The sequence below is a fragment of the Procambarus clarkii genome, chromosome 9, assembly GCF_040958095.1.
Source record: "Procambarus clarkii isolate CNS0578487 chromosome 9, FALCON_Pclarkii_2.0, whole genome shotgun sequence".
NCBI classification, from domain to species: Eukaryota; Metazoa; Arthropoda; class Malacostraca; order Decapoda; family Cambaridae; genus Procambarus; species Procambarus clarkii.
In genome coordinates, this window is record NC_091158.1 from 16,724,495 (window position 1) to 16,742,691 (window position 18,197).

The 18,197-nt window shown below is 42.9% G+C and overlaps 1 protein-coding gene across 1 annotated transcript in view; it reads right to left on the bottom strand.

Annotated features, from left to right (window-relative positions):
- Window positions 1-3,657: 3,657 nt before the first annotated feature.
- The window catches only part of LOC123766198 (mucin-17), a 127,422-nt gene continuing 112,882 nt past the window's right edge, over window positions 3,658-18,197 (bottom strand). Inside the window, 11 exon segments of the mRNA XM_069321188.1 lie at window positions 3,658-6,146; window positions 7,525-7,602; window positions 9,645-9,759; window positions 9,979-10,562; window positions 11,619-11,750; window positions 12,373-12,507; window positions 12,631-12,743; window positions 13,133-13,255; window positions 13,652-13,976; window positions 14,256-14,494; window positions 15,185-18,197. Coding sequence (XP_069177289.1) covers window positions 6,063-6,146; window positions 7,525-7,602; window positions 9,645-9,759; window positions 9,979-10,562; window positions 11,619-11,750; window positions 12,373-12,507; window positions 12,631-12,743; window positions 13,133-13,255; window positions 13,652-13,976; window positions 14,256-14,494; window positions 15,185-18,197 — 4,941 coding nt within the window. The 3' untranslated portion in view covers window positions 3,658-6,062.

Here is an 18,197-nt window from a genome sequence, read left to right on the forward strand (position 1 = left end):
TATTATATTATTATTATTATTATTATTATTATTATTATTATTATTATTAATTTTTTATTTATTTTTATTACAGTTTTATTATATTAATCATAATAAACTCAATAATTTACATTGACCACTGATAGGTTTATATTATTTATAATGCTTTTTTAATTTATAAAAGTGCAGTAGTATCCTGTTGTATGATATATATTAAATAAAAAAGTATGTTCCCAAGGAGTTTGATTGATAAACGCCTTTCCACAGTCCCTGAAATGTATTTCTTGTGACTGTAGTGTATTTCTTGTGACTGTAGTGTATTTCACGACACTATAGTGTATTTCATGGCGCTATAATGTATTTATTGGCACTATAGTGTGCTGTACTACACTGCAGCGAAATACAGGGCATTGTCACGTATAATATGGTACAAAGTAATTTCATGGTTTATTTCACTGTATGGATGGTTAAAGTTCTCAGTACGGCAGTTCATTCCATGGTACAGTTGGTAATTCCATGTATGGTGGATAATTATAGGGTACAGTATTGCATTCCAGGATAATACAGTAAATTCCAATTGCACAGTTCTCTATATCTTGATATGGTTATATAGTGCTCTACATGGTACTATAGTGCTCTACGTGGTACTGTAGTGCTCTACATGGTACTATAGTGCTCTACGTGGTACTATAGTGCTCTACATGGTACTATAGAGCTCTATATGGTACTATAGTGCTCTATATGGTACTATAAGGCTCTACATGGTACTATAGTGCTCTATATGGTACTATAGGGCTCTATATGGTGCTATAGTTCTCTACGTAAGTTCTATATGGTGCTCTATATGGTGCTATAGTTCTCTAGTTCTGTAATGCTCTAAATGGTACTATAGTGCTCTTTATGGTACTATAGTGCTCTATGTGGTACTATAGTGCTCTACATAGTCCTATAATGCTCTACATGGTACTATAGGGCTCCACATGGTTCTATAGTGCTCTACATGGTCCTATAGTGCTCTACATGGTACTATAGTGCTCTACATGATCCTATAGTGCTCTACGTGGTACTATAGTATTTTATATGGTCCTATAGTGCTCTACATAGTACTATAGTGCTCTACACAGTACTATAGTGCTTTACATGGTATTGTAGCGCTTTAATTTTCTGACACTGTTCATTATTATCTGACGGCTTCATTATTTATCAGCACTGTATTATATTAGCTCCGTACCATATTGTATGTCACTGTTCACTGTAGAGTTCTCCTTAATACAGTCAAATACTACATGGCGGTGTTGAATATCCCCTTTGGCACTGTTCAAAATTCATTGACACTGTAGTGCATCTATTGGCACTGTTGAGTATTCCCTTACACTGTTAAGTATTCCCTGGCACCGTTGATTAATTCTTGGCACTGTTGAGTATTCCCTTACACTGCTAAGTATTCACTGGCACTGCTGATTATTTCAGAGCACTGTTGAGTATTCCCTTACACTGCTGAGTATTCCCTGGCACTGTTGATTAATTATTGGCACTGCTGATTAATTATTGGCACTGCTGATTAGGCCCTGGCACTGTTATGCATGCTTGAGAACTGTGTATCAGTCTACTATCTATCTTGATACTCCATTGTATATCCTATACTGCATGCTATGACACCGTACTGAATATCTTTTCACTGTAATCTAAACAGTGACACAGTGCTTCGTTCACTATCAATATGTATGTGGGTGAATAATATATTTTTCTGTAATATGTACATAACTGTAGCTCGTCTAGATCTAGATAATTTTGGGTAAATATTAATTTCAAAATATTTGTCATGTTTCATTATAAAATTTTGGTTATGTTTCGTTATAAAATTTTGGTTATATTTCGTTATAAAATTTTGGTTATATTTCGTTATAAATGTTGGTTGCGTTTCGTTACAAAGTTTTGGTTATATTTCGATATATAATTTTGGTTATATTTCTGTATAAAGTTAGTATATTCCCAATTTCAGATTATGAGTATTCTGGGCCTACATTCACTAACAATATGACAGAGGAAAACTACAATATGATAAGAAAACTACAATAACATAACATAAAACTACAATAACATAACATAAAACTACAATAACATAACATAAAACTACAATAACATAACATAAAACTACAATAACATAACTTATTATATTATAAAATAAAAGTAACATAAGATTAGCATTTTATATGTTAGATTTATTGTAGGAATTGTTGGTCAATTTAGGTACGTTTTGGTAAATTTAGGTTTTTAAATTTTTCGTCATATTTTCTTATAACACGTACGCATTTTCAACTTAATTTGTGTAAAAAAACATTCTGAATTCATTAATAATATAAATGTTGGAGAATATTAGTAGGGTATTGTTTTGTATACCGTGGCACTACAGTGTATGTTCTGGCATTACAGTGTATGTTCTGGCACTGCGGTGTATGTTCTGGCACTGCGGTGTATGTTCTGGCACTACAGTGTATGTTCTGGCACTACAGTGTATGTTCTGGCATTACAGTGTATGTTCTGGCACTGCGGTGTATGTTCTGGCACTGCGGTGTATGTTCTGGCACTACAGTGTATGTTCTGGCACTACAGTGTATGTTCTGGCACTACAGTGTATGTTCTGGCACTACAGTGTATGTTCTGGCATTACAGTGTATGTTCTGGCACTGCGGTGTATGTTCTGGCACTACGGTGTATGTTCTGGCACTACAGTGTATGTTCTGGCACTACAGTGTATGTTCTGGCACTACAGTGTATGTTCTGGCACTACAGTGTATGTTCTGGCACTACAGTGTATGTTCTGGCACTACGGTGTATGTTCTGGCACTACAGTGTATGTTCTGGCACTACAGTGTATGTTCTGGCACTACAGTGTATGTTCTGGCACTACAGTGTATGTTCTGGCATTACAGTGTATGTTCTGGCACTACAGTGTATGTTCTGGCACTGCGGTGTATGTTCTGGCACTACGGTGTATGTTCTGGCACTGCGGTGTATGTTCTGGCATTACAGTGTATGTTCTGGCACTACAGTGTATGTTCTGGCACTACAGTGTATGTTCTGGCACTATGGTGTATGTTCTGGCACTGCAGTGTATGTTCTGGCACTACAGTGTATGTTCTGGCACTACAGTGTATGTTCTGGCACTACAGTGTATGTTCTGGCACTACAGTGTATGTTCTGGCACTACAGTGTATGTTCTGGCACTACAGTGTATGTTCTGGCACTACAGTGTATATTCTGGGATTACAGTGTGGTTTGAATGTCGGTACTGTAGAGTGTACTCTTGGCAACATTGTGTATACACTGACTTTACAATGTTTACACTTCGTATATATTTACAGTGAAGTACACATATTTAGTTAACTACACATACAATACCATGATACACTTACTGTGTATCATGGCATTATATGAGCAATGTATTATCCTGGCACTGGATTGTGTATCCTGACCATGGTGGATATGCTGTTGCTGTGGGGTGAGTATTAACACTGCACTCAGCATGTTCTCGTTCCAAAGTATTATTTGCTTCTTATCAGTGAGCTTAATTCATCAATTTATTCATTATTTATTCATCTTCGGTGCGATATTCAAAACCCACTTCATAAAATGATTGAGTCAGTTAATAAGGATCTGGCAGCGAATGAAAGTAGCTTGACGAATATGTATTCTTTATTAATAAAATGGAGCAAGCTGGTACATGTGCTTGGGCAGGTCCAGAGGTCCCTGCTGTGATGGCCTCCCGCCGTTAGTATTGATAACCCTACATTGTACAGCTTTCGTATCAATACAACTTCAAGAGCATCAGAGCAGGCGACGAAAATTACAGGTTCAGCACTAAAAACACCTGTTTGGAAGGATGATTATATTACATAGATGGAGACGGAAGTTGGTTTGGACCCTAAGAAATGGACGTGCTTCTGTTTGGCACAAAAGTGATTATTATTTGTTTATACAGTACGGGGGCTGGACACTTATATGCTATCTCAACCTTCTTGGCTCCGTTCTCCCGGATGAAGCGGCCATTACACGCACACAGTAAAGAAGAAAAACAAGTTTTGACTTTGATGCTACGTTTCCATAGGAAGAACGGCACTGAGGCACCACGATCTAGCAAGAGCCAGTGCCAACTCCCAACCTACATGCTGGCACCATAAAATATATGCTTTATAAATGGCTCGTAGACTTGAAACTTCCGATGTATCGCAAGTTACCCCAAAATTCTAGTCTCGGATTTAATTCAATGGGAATATTGTATACAGGTTAGAAGAGTTATGAAGAAATGGGGGAGTCACCATATTTTGTTCTTTTTACGCGGTTATATGATATTGATGTCAAACACTGTCGGACGTAGATTAGCCGAAGTCTCGCCCACCACTGCTCTTATGGTACCAGATAATCTAAGGGGTTCACATTAAAAAGGTTCAACCCTAAATTAGAGGCACAATTGCTAGATCACCGGCAAGTAGAAGATGGTCCATGATTGTAATCAAACTGATACATTGAATCCTTAAATTCTCTTTTTTTCTCTTCTTAATGTACACAATCTATTGAATTATCTTGGTCAACAAAGTTTAGATAAGTTCTAAAGGGCTTCTGTCCTTAAAAAAACGGCCTTAAAAGTAAGTTTAAGATGCGTCTGATGAGGAAAGGATAACCGCAGACCGGCTAACTCATCAAGCATGTGGCCATAAGAGATGTGGGCTAAGATAGTACAGTTCGCTTGGACCAGCCAGACATATGATCGTTGTTAAACATATATATATATACAAGGAATCTATTTACATTTCATAATAGCTATGACGAAAGATGTTCAACTCAAAATAGAGAGTTGAAAGTTCAGTGGCTGGAGAATACAGTAAAGAGAATCATTCTCTCTGAAGAAAGTAAGGAGACTTTCTTTCATTTCTGCCTCAGATGTAATCTTCAGGCAATGAATGCTTTCTAAAATTATACTATTAGTAATTACAGTGAACTAATGTAACAAGTTTTTGACTTTACACCGAACATCAAAAGGTAAAGTAACAATTATTTATAAGTACAAAATATAGATAAACTTTAATTAACAATATATATATATATATATATATATATATATATATATATATATATATATATATATATAATATGGGGGTCAGCAAAATAGGTCACAAAATAATAAAAGTATGAAGTGCTGGCTTCAGCACTCATTTAGTTAATATATGATAGCAAACAGATGAAAAAGGAAAAAATAGATACATATGTATATATATATATCAACTGCTGCATCAAAAATAAATAAATATTATGAAGCTGCCTTGAGCAAATGCTAGTTTATTTCTCAAGCCAATTTGTGACCTATTTTGCTTCAGGAGAAGATATTCACCACGCAAGGTTGGAGAAGAAACACAAGAGGGGGTGGGGACGCCACCCCACCTTCCTCTATGGCCTGTGACTCTATGTCGGCCAAGTCCAAAAGCACCTCTGAAAATTAAAGGAGAAAAACTACTTAAAATAATGGCGTTGTAGCCATTTTAGATTTTGGCTTTGCACCCCCTTATCTCCAGAGCAGAGAGCGAGTGGACGAACTACACAAAGAGTGGTAAAAAAAAGTAGATATATCTATATATATATTTATCTTCTGGTTTTGCTTCTGTTTGTTATGTTCTTATTTCACTATATGCAAATTCTTTTCGAGGAGAGGGGTCCTCGCCGCTCCCACTAGCCTTGGGAAGCTGTGATTCGATTTGGATCTTTTCCGCCACTGTTTTAATTTTCGTAGCTAGATCTAGTCTCTAGTAGCGACCTTCATTAGCACCACCAGACACAAAGTAAACCTCTTGGCTTCAGTAGTAACAACACGCACGAAGCCAATCACGTCAGTTCCAATTATATACCAAGAAAACCTGTTTACAAAAAGCACAAATATACACCCCAGCATACAATGCTGCCGAAGACTAGCGGGCTCAAGAGACGTCCTCCCTCTCCTCTGTTTTCCCTGTGTCAGGATGAGCAGACGCAGACCCTGAATCGTCTGCGGGGGTTGGTGGCGACAACGGCGGCGGTGAAGACGTTGTGGTTCAGGAGAAGAAGTTTCGGGAGGCTGCTCTGCTGGAGGCGACCTTGGAGTGCTGCTCGCTCATGTCGCTCAGCGAGTCGGAATCCTGCAAGCAGCGACAGAAGCTATTGCTAACCTTTTCGATCGGAAGGAAATGAAATGATTTCCGTCTTACTGGAAGCTCTACATTGGTGGAGGGTTATGACATACAGCTTTCTGTAGGTGATTGGGGAGTGTTTTGCAACATCTACTGTATGTAGGTACAGAAAGTGTGTCGTGGACACATACGTTACCTTCGGCCGTTGCAAGTGGAACGAAATGAGCTCTTCTGTGTCTTGTGATGAACATGTGAGGAAAGTATAAAATGCGTTGTGGGAACTAAGACCGTTCTTAGGTGCAGGGGATAAGTATTATTGTAACGGGAGGATGGAGGGGTCGGGGGGTCTAAGCCACATTTTAGTGTCAGATGGGGTTCAGGGGGGGGGGGGGAGAGGGATTCCAAAGCCACATCTCAGTGTCGGAATTCTAAGTCATACTGTGGGAAGTTTGACAAGCCGTCTGCTTCCTGTTTCCGTCGAGGCCACTAGAATGGCCCTTCAGGTAAAAGTTCAGCCAGAAGTTGTTTATGTATTTACGCCTATAATTATCTTCTGGTTTAAGCAACTATTTTGTGATCTAATTGCACAGTGGCATTAAACTGAGCAATGTATTGGCATGCTGTAAGGTTGAAGGCCTGTCACCCTCTAGGAGGGTTACTAGAACCAATCAACAAGTATACTTTAGTCCTGAATAAAGTTCAGGAGTAAAGTAAACTCAGTGTATACACCGAGAAATGGAGTATATCTCTCGAGAAATACAGCCCTTATCAAGGTATTTTTGTCAGTATTTTTTACAAAGTCTTTACGGAATCATTTAATTCATCACAGAAAATGGGAATGCAAGTATATTTTGAGGGTAGTTCTCGCATTTTAAGTTCAAAATGCTTTTAAGACAAAAATATATTTTACATTAAACTTGGCATATGACATAAATCTGTTATTCATAAAACACAGAGAAGTATTATGTGCTTTGGAAAGTAAATTAACACATGCAAACCCGATAGGTGTGAGTGAGAGTGTTTCACTCCTTACATTTACTTGTGCAAAAAAAGTCTCAAGTCAAGTTAGCAATAGTCATGCAAAAGTTCTACATCTCGACAGCAAGAAATTTCAACGTCCAATCCCTATAGAATACAATTTTCTATAGCTACACAATAGCTCAAAACATGCACAAACTAAATGTAACTTGACAGAGACGAATTCCAATTAGAATTAACGTCGGAAAAAAGGTTAAAATTGGCAAAAGAAAAAGGCGTCGAGCGTAATGGAGTACCTGAGAAGACAGTGGGAGGAAGGTACCTGAAGATGTAGTGGGAAGAGGGGGGAGAGGGGCAGTACCTGAAGGTAATACGAGGAGAGAGAGTACCTGAAGTGGTAACAACTTACACGGACAGGCCGGTAGAGTTCTGTCTGGGGGTAGACAACAGTGGATCCGCCGTCTCGTTCAGCCATAGTCTGGTGTTCCTACGTGTATGAGAACACGGGTTGGTCAAGCCAGGTAGCAATGGTGTGTTGAGAGGAGAACCTAGGTGTACATTATGTAGATCACAGGAGATACTGCGTGTGCGGATTATAAATTGGAAGAGGAGACGAGGGAAAGGAGAAGATGGAGCTATAGCAAACGAAGGAGGGGAAGAAGAAGAACGATAAGATATCTCGGAGTGATATTTGGGTTGACTGGTGAGGTGATGTAGATACTGAGGGATAGGCTTACAGCCCGCAAGTTTACATACGTCCTGAACAACATTCAGTACTAAAGTAAACTGAGTGTATGTACACCAAGAGGAGGGGGGGCAAGCCACCCGGTGTTTATATCCTAGGTGTACATATACCTCGGTTTCTATAGCCCTTGTCGTATATACCCCTCGGTAGTGTATATCCCTTGTCTCTCGGGAAGTGAGGTGCGTCATTCCTTGACCAAACAACATGCGCAGAGGCTATCTTAAACACTCCTTCACAGTATTTTGCCCTTTCATGTATTGAGGCCTCCTTCAGTATAAGCTCCCGTGTCCCTGTATCCGAGAATGTCATAAAATATAGGAAAGTGTTGAACTAATACCAGAAAGTAAGAAAGAGAGTTGGTGCATGAACAATTGAACGTCTTGGCTAGGTCCTTCTAACGTCTAGTCTTCCAAGGTTACAGTATAATATCTTGTCTTTAAATGTTCAACACTGTAACATTTTGCTGCATTTGTAACTAAGTTGTGGTGCATCGAATCTGGTTTGTGGTGAGTGTGTGGTGCATTGAATCTTGTTTGTCGTGTGTATATGGCGCATTAAATTTAGGCTTTGTCCCTATATCTGAATTACAACATTCAGTAGATTCTGCTTAGGGGCAATTCATGCCAGTGCCACCTCTTGGGTGGCTTTATCTTCATCACTCAATCAATCAGTAATTCTACTTTCTCGTTCTTAGTTCACACGAGAGTGCTCAAAGGATCGTATTAGTTCGTACGTAGATCAAACTTAAGAGTCTGTGTCTTTGAATAAAAACCTTTCTACAGACATTTCTACACGTGTAGACTTGAATGTAAGTGTGGGCTCTGATTCAGTATTACCAGGGCATACAGTTTGAGGGTGCAATGCTTTTGTTCTTTGTAATACTGATCTCAGTGTTGTTGCACAAAGTGTATTTGACAGGGGGTAAAATTGCATTCCCAGTAAGACCTGTAAATTCTTTAAGAAGGCAATAATATATATATATATATATATATATATATATATATATATATATATATATATATATATATATATATATATATATATATATATATATATATAATATATATATTAGAGTCTATTATCTATTTTAAAAGTGGGAAATAATTACGTTTATTCTATGTATCTCTATATGCTATAATGCTATAAGAAGTAATTATATTAAAATCTACATATCCTAGTTCCATGACAGCTTAATTAAGGACTCTATTAGAAAGTAAAACTAAGAAATATAGAGCTAATTGTGACTAGCAATTCTCCCCTTTTTCTCATGCTGGCTCCTTCATGCACGCCTTAGGTGGGATGGAACAGTAGGTATAACCTAGTGTTATACGGGTGGTATAACCTAGTGTTATACGGGTGGTATAACCTAGTGTTATACAGGGTGGTATAACCTAATGTTACACCGGTAGTATAAACTAACGTTACACGGAGGGGGGGGGGGGGTAATAACCTAATGTTACATGGGTGGTAGGACTTACTGTAACACAGTTAGCAACACCACAGCACATTCCTTGAGCAAGTATTCCTTTCATTCAAACATATTCATTTAAACATATTCATTCATACATATTCAATCAAACATATTCATTCAAATATATTCATTAACTTATTTCAATTTCAATTGTCGTTTATACATTTTGTCGAATGCTCTCTCTGTCTGTCTGTCTGTCTCTCTCTCTCTCTCTCTCTCTCTCTCTCTCTCTCTCTCTCTCTCTCTCTCTCTCTCTCTCTCTCTCTCTCTCTCTCTCTCTCTCTCTCTCCCCGCTTCGTTCAGCCGTACATACGTCGGATATATGCTGAGAAGACAAAGCCTTGGAGGAGTAGAAGCTGTCGGCTCCCAGGCTTCTGATCGGGGGCCTCACTGTGGTCTCGTCGTAGGAGCGGGCCATGCTCATGGTCCTGTTGGGCAGGGAACTCGGGATTAACACACACAACGTTACTAGACAAAGGCGTATAGGTCTACTAGAAGATGTGCGCCTTGAACTAATCCCAATGTTAGCCAGATAATTTATTTGTGTTAAGGTACAATGGCCCCATAAATACCTGATGGGGAAAAATGGCCAATTATATTTGCATGTGAAGTTACATAACCAATAAAAACTTTTCGACTTTACTTGCCTTTCACCGTCTCCTCTGAAGGAAAAGTTAACCCCAAACTCAGAGTTGAGATCGTGGATGCTGTGGTTAAGTCTATCAGTGGAGCGGTCGTGGTTGCTGTGGTGAAGTCTATCGGAGGAACGGTCGTGATTGCTGTGGTGAAGTCTATCAGAGGAGCGGTCGAGGTTGTTGTGGTGAAGTCTATCGGAGGAACGGTCGTGGTTGCTGTGGTGAAGTCTATCAGAGGAACGGTCGTGGTTGCTGTGGTGAAGTCTATCAGTGGAGTGGGACCTGACGGAGCCTTGTGGATGAAGTTGGTGGAGAAAGCTATCATCCAGCCGTTCTCTGGACTGTGATCTGGAGCGGTTGATCCTGGCGCAGCTGCTGTGGATTGAAGCGGCAGTAATACTCTCCCTCCTGCTGGACCTGTTGCCCGCTGCGGAAGCGGCTGGAGCCGGTTGGTCAAGAAGGTCGACGAAGGCCTGCTGGGAGCTGGCGAGGTCGGAACGAGCGTCGGCTCCAATCATCACTCGAGGTTCACCGTTCTGCCCTCGGCTCACGACGGCGGGGCGGGGAGGCGCTGGTCCCTTCACTCGAGGTATCAGCTGCAAGAGAAGACGTTTTTTTTTAACGCTAATTCTCAAATAATTAAAAACCGTTTTAATTCCGTACCAGTGAACTGTTATTTACTAATAAGGTGATATTTATTATTTGCAATTCTCTGCAGTGCATTCGGTCTTTTTTCAACCGCACAGTCCCACACAGATTGTGCAAGATGTACCGCTGTAAGGTTAGCCAAGATCCACCAAGTGCCTTAAGCATAAGCTAATCTTAGGCAAGATGCCTTGTGTTTCTTTATGATCGACTCACCCGACGAAAGTCTTGCAATAGTCTCAATGATCTATATCATTCAGGTGTTACTGGATTTTGTATTCCGATTTATCTCTTTTTATCCAGATATTATATATATTTCTGTGTCTTTCTCTTATCTATCCGCAACAAAACATATTATCAACAGGTTAGCACTGGCTGATGCCATCTATCAGAAGAACATTGCACTATTAATAAGCCATCAGCAGCCCATAAGGCGGGTTGTTGTTGTATTAAAGGAAGCATTCCCGCGCTTGCATCCAATTGGTAGGAATTCTTTGTTGACATACACCACCACAGCCAATCACACGAAGGGTTCAGCTAAATGCTCCACTAACTTAATATAATCTTCGGTGTTTAACACACCAACACCACTTATGACATTCTGTTGCAACACAAATCTGCCCAAAAATTTGGTCTCCAACTTATTTTCGCTAACAATTACACGGAAACTAACACCTTCCTTAAAAGTTTCCCATTAAAGTATCACACCACGATATAAAGACATTTGTCAGGTCACGCCTTGGACGGTGAGAAATGATTGGGCACCGATTCTGACCTGTTCGCCCGTGTTCATCCAATTATAATTGAGGACCTGATTGTGAAACTATTGGCTGATGATATTCTAGGGGAAAACTAGCAGGGGTAAACCTTAAGATGAGCTATAGGAGGGAAATCTCTAAGCCTTCAAATAGGAAATAGAAGTCATCTGCTCCTGGACCCAACCGTGTAAAAACAAACGAAAAACAGTTGGAACAATGGTTCCTCCTGCAGGAGGCGGCAGCACTTACCACAGGCGGGAGGGTGGTGTGCACCCCGACGGAGCGGTCCTCAGCAAAGGACGCGTGGGAGAGTCGTCCAATGCTCATCTCTGATCTGGGGGCCCGGGGTACTCGCTCCTGCTTCTCGTAGCTTCGTGGTGTCTGAACGCAAAGAAAACCTGAGATTAATCTCCGACTGGCTACCACAATCCTATGCCTGTTCATTCTCCTCTACTGTATATGAAATTCTAGGAGATACTAAAATAGTTTTCGAATTTCGTATTTAACATATATGAGAATAATATACTGTATTCGTGTAACCAAACGTAATGAGACCTAACCTAACTATAAACTAACAAACCTAAACCTAATCATAAACTAACATAGCCTAAACCTAACCTAACCATGGATAGGGAGTAGATAATATAACTAATTACGAAGTGGTTTCGAAGTGATTACCTCCAGGATAATTCCTCTATAAGGACAGGTTGATATAATAAACTCAAAAATATGTTTGAGTGGCTTAAATATTTTATCATAGATATATCACGTTCTTGTGATTCTGTTGAGCATCACGTCTAAAGCCTGAAATAGAGAGCTGAGTTGAAGAACGCAAACCTCGCTAAATGTACTAAAGTCAAGCATTAAAGCCAATAACTATCCACACACTAGTACCAAGTGACTCAACTCCTCCATTAAGAAAGCTGCAGACACTGGGTGATGCCTAGATCAAGGTCTACCAAAAACATTGCTGCTGGCTCCTAAGCAAGCCTCAGTACTGTACCCTGAAGGAGGTGGCGTGGAGGCGGGAGTGATCGACGGAGCTCTCAGAGGAGGTCTCCTGAATCATGGCTCGACGGTCCAGAGTGCTGGTCATACCTGCTCCTCGAGCCCTCAAGAATGTAGGGGCGCCAGGCATCTGTCAAGATGTTGGGCAGTATGACATATATAGATATATATATAATTTATTTATTTATGGTTGGACAGTTTCTTATTGCAGTGACCTGACCTAAAACTCAACCGATGTCGAAATCTCTCTCACCTGTCCCAGTTTATTCCTTGTGTTGCGTCTGGCCCGAATGCAGCAGAGAGCACAGCAGAGCAGCAACAGCAGGATCAGCAGGGAACCCACCGTCACCAGCACGATAAGCAAAACTGTCGAGAGAATGTGTTTCACCAATAGCGATCATCCATACAGCTCTATGGCAACGGTAAACAGAGGCAAGTCCCAAGGTGCATGGCAACTTCAGTTATAATGGGACCTATTGTCCATGTTGCATCAGCAGGAACGCTGACATACGCAGGTGTATCAGAGTGTCACTTAATTTATCGAACATAATCAGTACAACTGGGAATATAATTCATAGAATAACAGGTATACTATTTTAATTGATAAATGGCATTTTAGTTCTGGCGCCGTAACATTTATAGGTTATACGGCGCCACATATGAACAAGTGAATGAACAAATGCACAAATGCGTAAATAATACGCTGATATTTTTAAGATGATGAAAAACAGCCCATGAACTCCACTGAAACGCACCTCTGAGGTTAATTTGGCAGCGATCGCCACTGAACCACTGGAGGCATCGACACCCTGTTGAGCCGTCAATCTGAGAGACACACTCGCCTTGGAAGTTACATCTGGCACACTGCTCTGTCTGCACTGTAAGGGGGGAGAGTAGCGGGTACTGTGGTTAGACATGTCGTACTGAGAACAGGTGTAACTAAGATAAATGTCTAATAAAGCAACAAACTTAGGTAACATAAGAATAAAGGAAGCTACAGAAGACATAGCGACTCAAGCTCGGCAGTTCCAATATGTCTTACCAACGCTTGCAACATTCCAGCGATCATACGTCTGTTATGTTGCCCGGTAATTTGTTTCATAAATCAAAAAGAGGTGTGATCGAATGGCAGAGAAACGGACATAAGAACATATGTGTGACACGATATCCTGGTCACTGATATTCTTAAAATATATTCATTTTTGAAAATAACTTTCATACGTATTACTAGACAACTATCTGAATGTGGTGAGAAGTAAATGAACCACCCTCACCTGCACACTGCCGTCCGGGCAGGTTACCCATATCTTTAAAACCATCCCTGCAGGCGCAGAGGAAGGAGCCAGGAGTATTAAAGCAATTGGCGTTGCTGGAGCAATCGTTGTGTTCCTCGTGAGAGCATTCGTCGAAGTCCTGGGACGCCAACACCGACACCCTCCTGTTAGCAACGATATCGGAATCTCCCAGAGAGAAGTTGGCGTCCTTCAAGGAGAGTTCCAGGGCCTCTCTCACTACAGACTCGTTCAAGTCGTCGTTAAATGTATCACCCTCGTTTGTCCTCGAGAGCTCTACCTTGATGTCTGCTACTAACCCGCGTTCCTGAAGACGGAAGAGATTAATATTACAATTAATTAGAATGTCATATGGTGAAAGAATGTCCCTCTACTGCACGATTATGTTAGCCATATATATAGCCTCTTTAACTACTACACATCTAACTGATCCTACATCTAATAGACATATACATAAACTGTCGTACAGTACACGTTCATGAAAAAATGCACATTGGCATCTAATAAACATGCAAATCATTTATGGAATCATTCGTAAACACTAATCATTATTCATCACTAAATCTTAGGACAGTAGTGCACTTACCATTGGGGCCATGAAGGGGGGCAAGATCATTTCCTTGATATTAGTAAATTTGGTGACTGTTGCCCCGTGGAATCGCGGGCCGAGCATGGAGTCTTGCATGGCTTGACCTATACCGTGGACGGTGATGTCGGAGAGGTCCTGGGTGATGGGGTGGCTGGTGTTGTCTAGGACAGGGTCGTATACCAGCTCAACACCACTCATCCGGTCGAGTACGACTTGGAGGTTGAAGGCTAGAGAGACTGTAATGGGAGAGACGGGTGTAGGCTGGTGAGACGGTAGTGGAAGAAGTGTAGGCTGGGGAATGGAAGGGAATTATCAGGGGAAAGCGGCAAGCTATTACGACTATATAGCATTTGGAAGGAATTAAGATAAAGATTTGGGATGGGACGGGGAGAAAGGAATGGTATCCAGTCACTTGGACGGTCGGGGGTTGGACGCCGACCTGCATGAAGCGAGACCGTTGCTCTACCGTCCAGGACAAGTGGTTGGACAGTGTAGGCTGGGGATACTAACGAAAAAAGGAGGTGAAGGACGTAGAGATTGTAATGGACCAGGTAGGTGTAGTCCACTGAGACTGTAATGGATGAGGCGGGTGTAGGTTAGGAAGACTGTAATGGAAAGGGTTTGACTTGACATGAGAGTAAGAGTTATCTTTGACATAATTCTCTCGCTGGGATCAAGGTTCACCAAAAATGCAACTGACTACCAATTAAATCTTAAGCTTTTGACTCCTACGATTGTCATTGTAACTTCAGGAGCAAAACGTATTTTCGAATATTAATAATTTATGTCCGTTTACATATTAATAAGAAAGTGATTTCCTTTTGATCCCGCTCTACTTCTTTCCCGCCTCACATGTCTTACGCTACCTTCGTCCCTTATTTCTCACACTCCATATGATTTACTCATTCAGAATCACTCTCACTTACTTTTACAGGCGTCATAATCGCTCTTGCGGGAATAACCGGCGCGACAGACGCAGGTATGGGCACCTCGCACCACCCTGCAGACCTCATGGCGGGCAGCGGAGCACTGTGGCTCACACTTTGACACAGGGGCACTCATAGGTCCTCCCATGTTGATCTCCTGGTCGGGGCTTTTGCTCTCAACTACTCGACTGATTTCGTTATCCTCTGCGATGCCTAGCGTAGCTTCACTCAGAACCACTTCCGCTTCCCCAGGTAGACGCAATTCAGTGCCTTCAGTTGGATGAGGGTCCAGGGGGAAGGATGGGTAGTTAGCTGGGTCAAAAGGTGAGCCAGGTGGGTATGTGGTGGGGTCACTGTCGTCTGAGGGAGCGATGCCTGCGGTGGCGGTGATGTAGGTGACGCGGGTGGTCGTGCCAACGATAGTGGTGACGATAGTGCGGAGTGGCAGAGTGCTGCGGATGACCTCCGTCAGAGTGGACGTTACTCCCAGGGTGAAAACGACTTCGGTACGCGTGGCAGTGATGGTGCGGGCTGAAGTCTCCACACGGGTGATGAGACGGGTCGGAGTACCTTCAGGTCCGGTCACTACGGAAGTTAGATCACCTTCAGGTTCACTATTGGCTGCCGGCCGGGTAAACAACGACCCGAAGATGGTGGTGGCTCCGGACATGACGGTGGAGGAGCCGCGAACGATGGTTGTGCGTCCGCTGTTGAGACCATGACCTAGCATGATGGTCTCTGCCCCAGACACGACAGTACTCTCGAGCTCTGGTGGTGGTGGTGGCTGGGGCCGCTCGTCTGCGTGAGCACCAGTAAGCAGACCAATACCCACCGTGGAGTGGAGGACGAACTCTCCTCCGGCTGGAGACACGATGATGGACGGCTGTGAATGCTGCTGCCGGGGAGGATGGGCGTGAATGACTTGCGTTCCGACGATGCGATTATCACCTTCTATACTGACAATGGTCTGTGGTCCGACTCTTGATGGCTGAGGGTGGTGTGGTGGCGGCCTGGATGACACAAGTTGTGGGTAAGCGTCTCCTGCTGCCACCTGGTCTCCGGCAGATTCGGAGACAACAGAGTGGTGAATGGTTCCTCCGTCACCAGGTAATGGAACACGAATTGGCACAGGAACTGGCCTCGTCTCGTCTTGCATGGCCGGGTGACTGGGATGTATGAAAACAGTGCCACGCTCAACTTGGTGTCCCTGAGGCGGTAAGGGAGCTGGCTGACCCGGCGGCGGCAGATCATTGGGACCAACACCCCCGAAGAAAATGGTTGGCGACCCGGAAATAACTGACACCCGAGTGGGTCCAAGAGGGTCTGCTGTCATGGCAGTGAAGCCCAACTGTGTATTAGGAGGCAGGAACGTTGGACCGAAGCCCTCCATTTCATCGATGTTGATCGGGACTGAGAAGCTGGGCAGCTGAGAACTTGGCCTCCCAGGAGAAATTCTTATAAAACCAGGACTTAAGCTTGGAGCAACAAATCCTCTGGATGGTGTCTGAGCTCCTGCAGGCAATCTTGGTTGGCCATGAAGGGGAATGTCAGGCCGCCTCAGAGGGATGAAGCCATGTTCCGGATCTTCAGTACGGTCACGAGAGCTGCTGAGTGAAGCTCCTACTCCACCAATTGGAATGAGCAGCGGCTCTCGCTGAGCCGCGATGAGAGTGTTGGAGGGGCGAATAGGAGGATTGATTTTCCTGCGGTTGTCGGCATCTGACTTCGAGTTGATAAACTTGTTGCTGAGGTTGTTGCGTATGATACCTGCAACAGCTGTAAACATTGGACCTAGGTCAAAGTCAAGGCCGTCGTCGTTGGAGTCTGTGATACTTAATCCTTCAGAAGTAGCTTCACCACCAGGAGAACCAATAGCTGCAGGAACAGAAACAACAGGGGCGGGAACATCTGGAACAGGATCTACGGCATGTAGATGTGCAATGGGAGGAGGTTTGCCTGTAGATGGCGCTTCAGTCAAGGCATCCGTCAGCTCGTCTTCTGCTGGGAACACAGTTACATCCGACAAGGGAGCATCTGTCACTTCCGGCGTGGTATCATATTCGGAGGTGGTAACCGGTAATGGATTAGTAACATCTGGGTCGATGGTGGGTGACGGCGCCAACACTGTCGGACTGATGGGCAACGCTGAGGAGGATTGGTCGGGAGAGACGGAGGCCAGGTAAGAAGACTTCAGAGAAGAGAGATATGAAGAGTCAAAAATAACAATTGTCTGCCCAGTCAACACGGACGTCGAGAGGTCTTCGGAGGGTCGCACGAGTAAGGTGACTGATGTTGTGGAGTCGCTCGCCACGAAGGTTCCTGACGGATCGCCCTCCTTGACTAAAACTGTAGCTTGAAGACCTTCTTCCTCACTCGGGCCAGGTGGTGTAGACGAAGGTTTGCCCGCCAGAATGGAACTTCTCAATGACGACAGATACGACGGGTCGAGCTGGACATCAGCGGTTGTGCCTAGAGATGGAACCCTTGTAGTTGTTCTAATGGAAGGACGCTCGAACTGGCTCGTAGGACTGACGAGAAGCGATGCGGGGACACCTGTGGTGGTCACAGTAGAGGTAAAGACCTGTGTCTTGGTCTCAAGTCTTGAATGGATTGCACCATTTTGCAGGGTGGTAAAGTGTGTATATGTAGCGAAGAAAGTGCGTACCTGCTTGTAAACATTGTCCCTGATTTTGATATAGCTGACTGTCTCTGGCTGTGATCCGCTGACCTCTGTGGGCGTCGACAAGTAAGAGCTCTTGAAGGAGATGAGCTCCTCAGAATTTGATGCAGATATCAAAGGTTCCGTGAGAACATTTGACGTGATCTCAATTCTGGAAGTGGTGACGGTATTACTGCCTTGCAAGATAGTTGTGAGGTAGGTGAGGGTGGTGTAGATAGTCTTGGTGACGTACAGAACAAGCTCGTCCTGATCGGCGTCGAGTGATGCGACTGGTTTGACGGCTGGTGTGGGCGTAAAATCGAACCCGCCCACCCCTCCAAGACTTGGAGTACC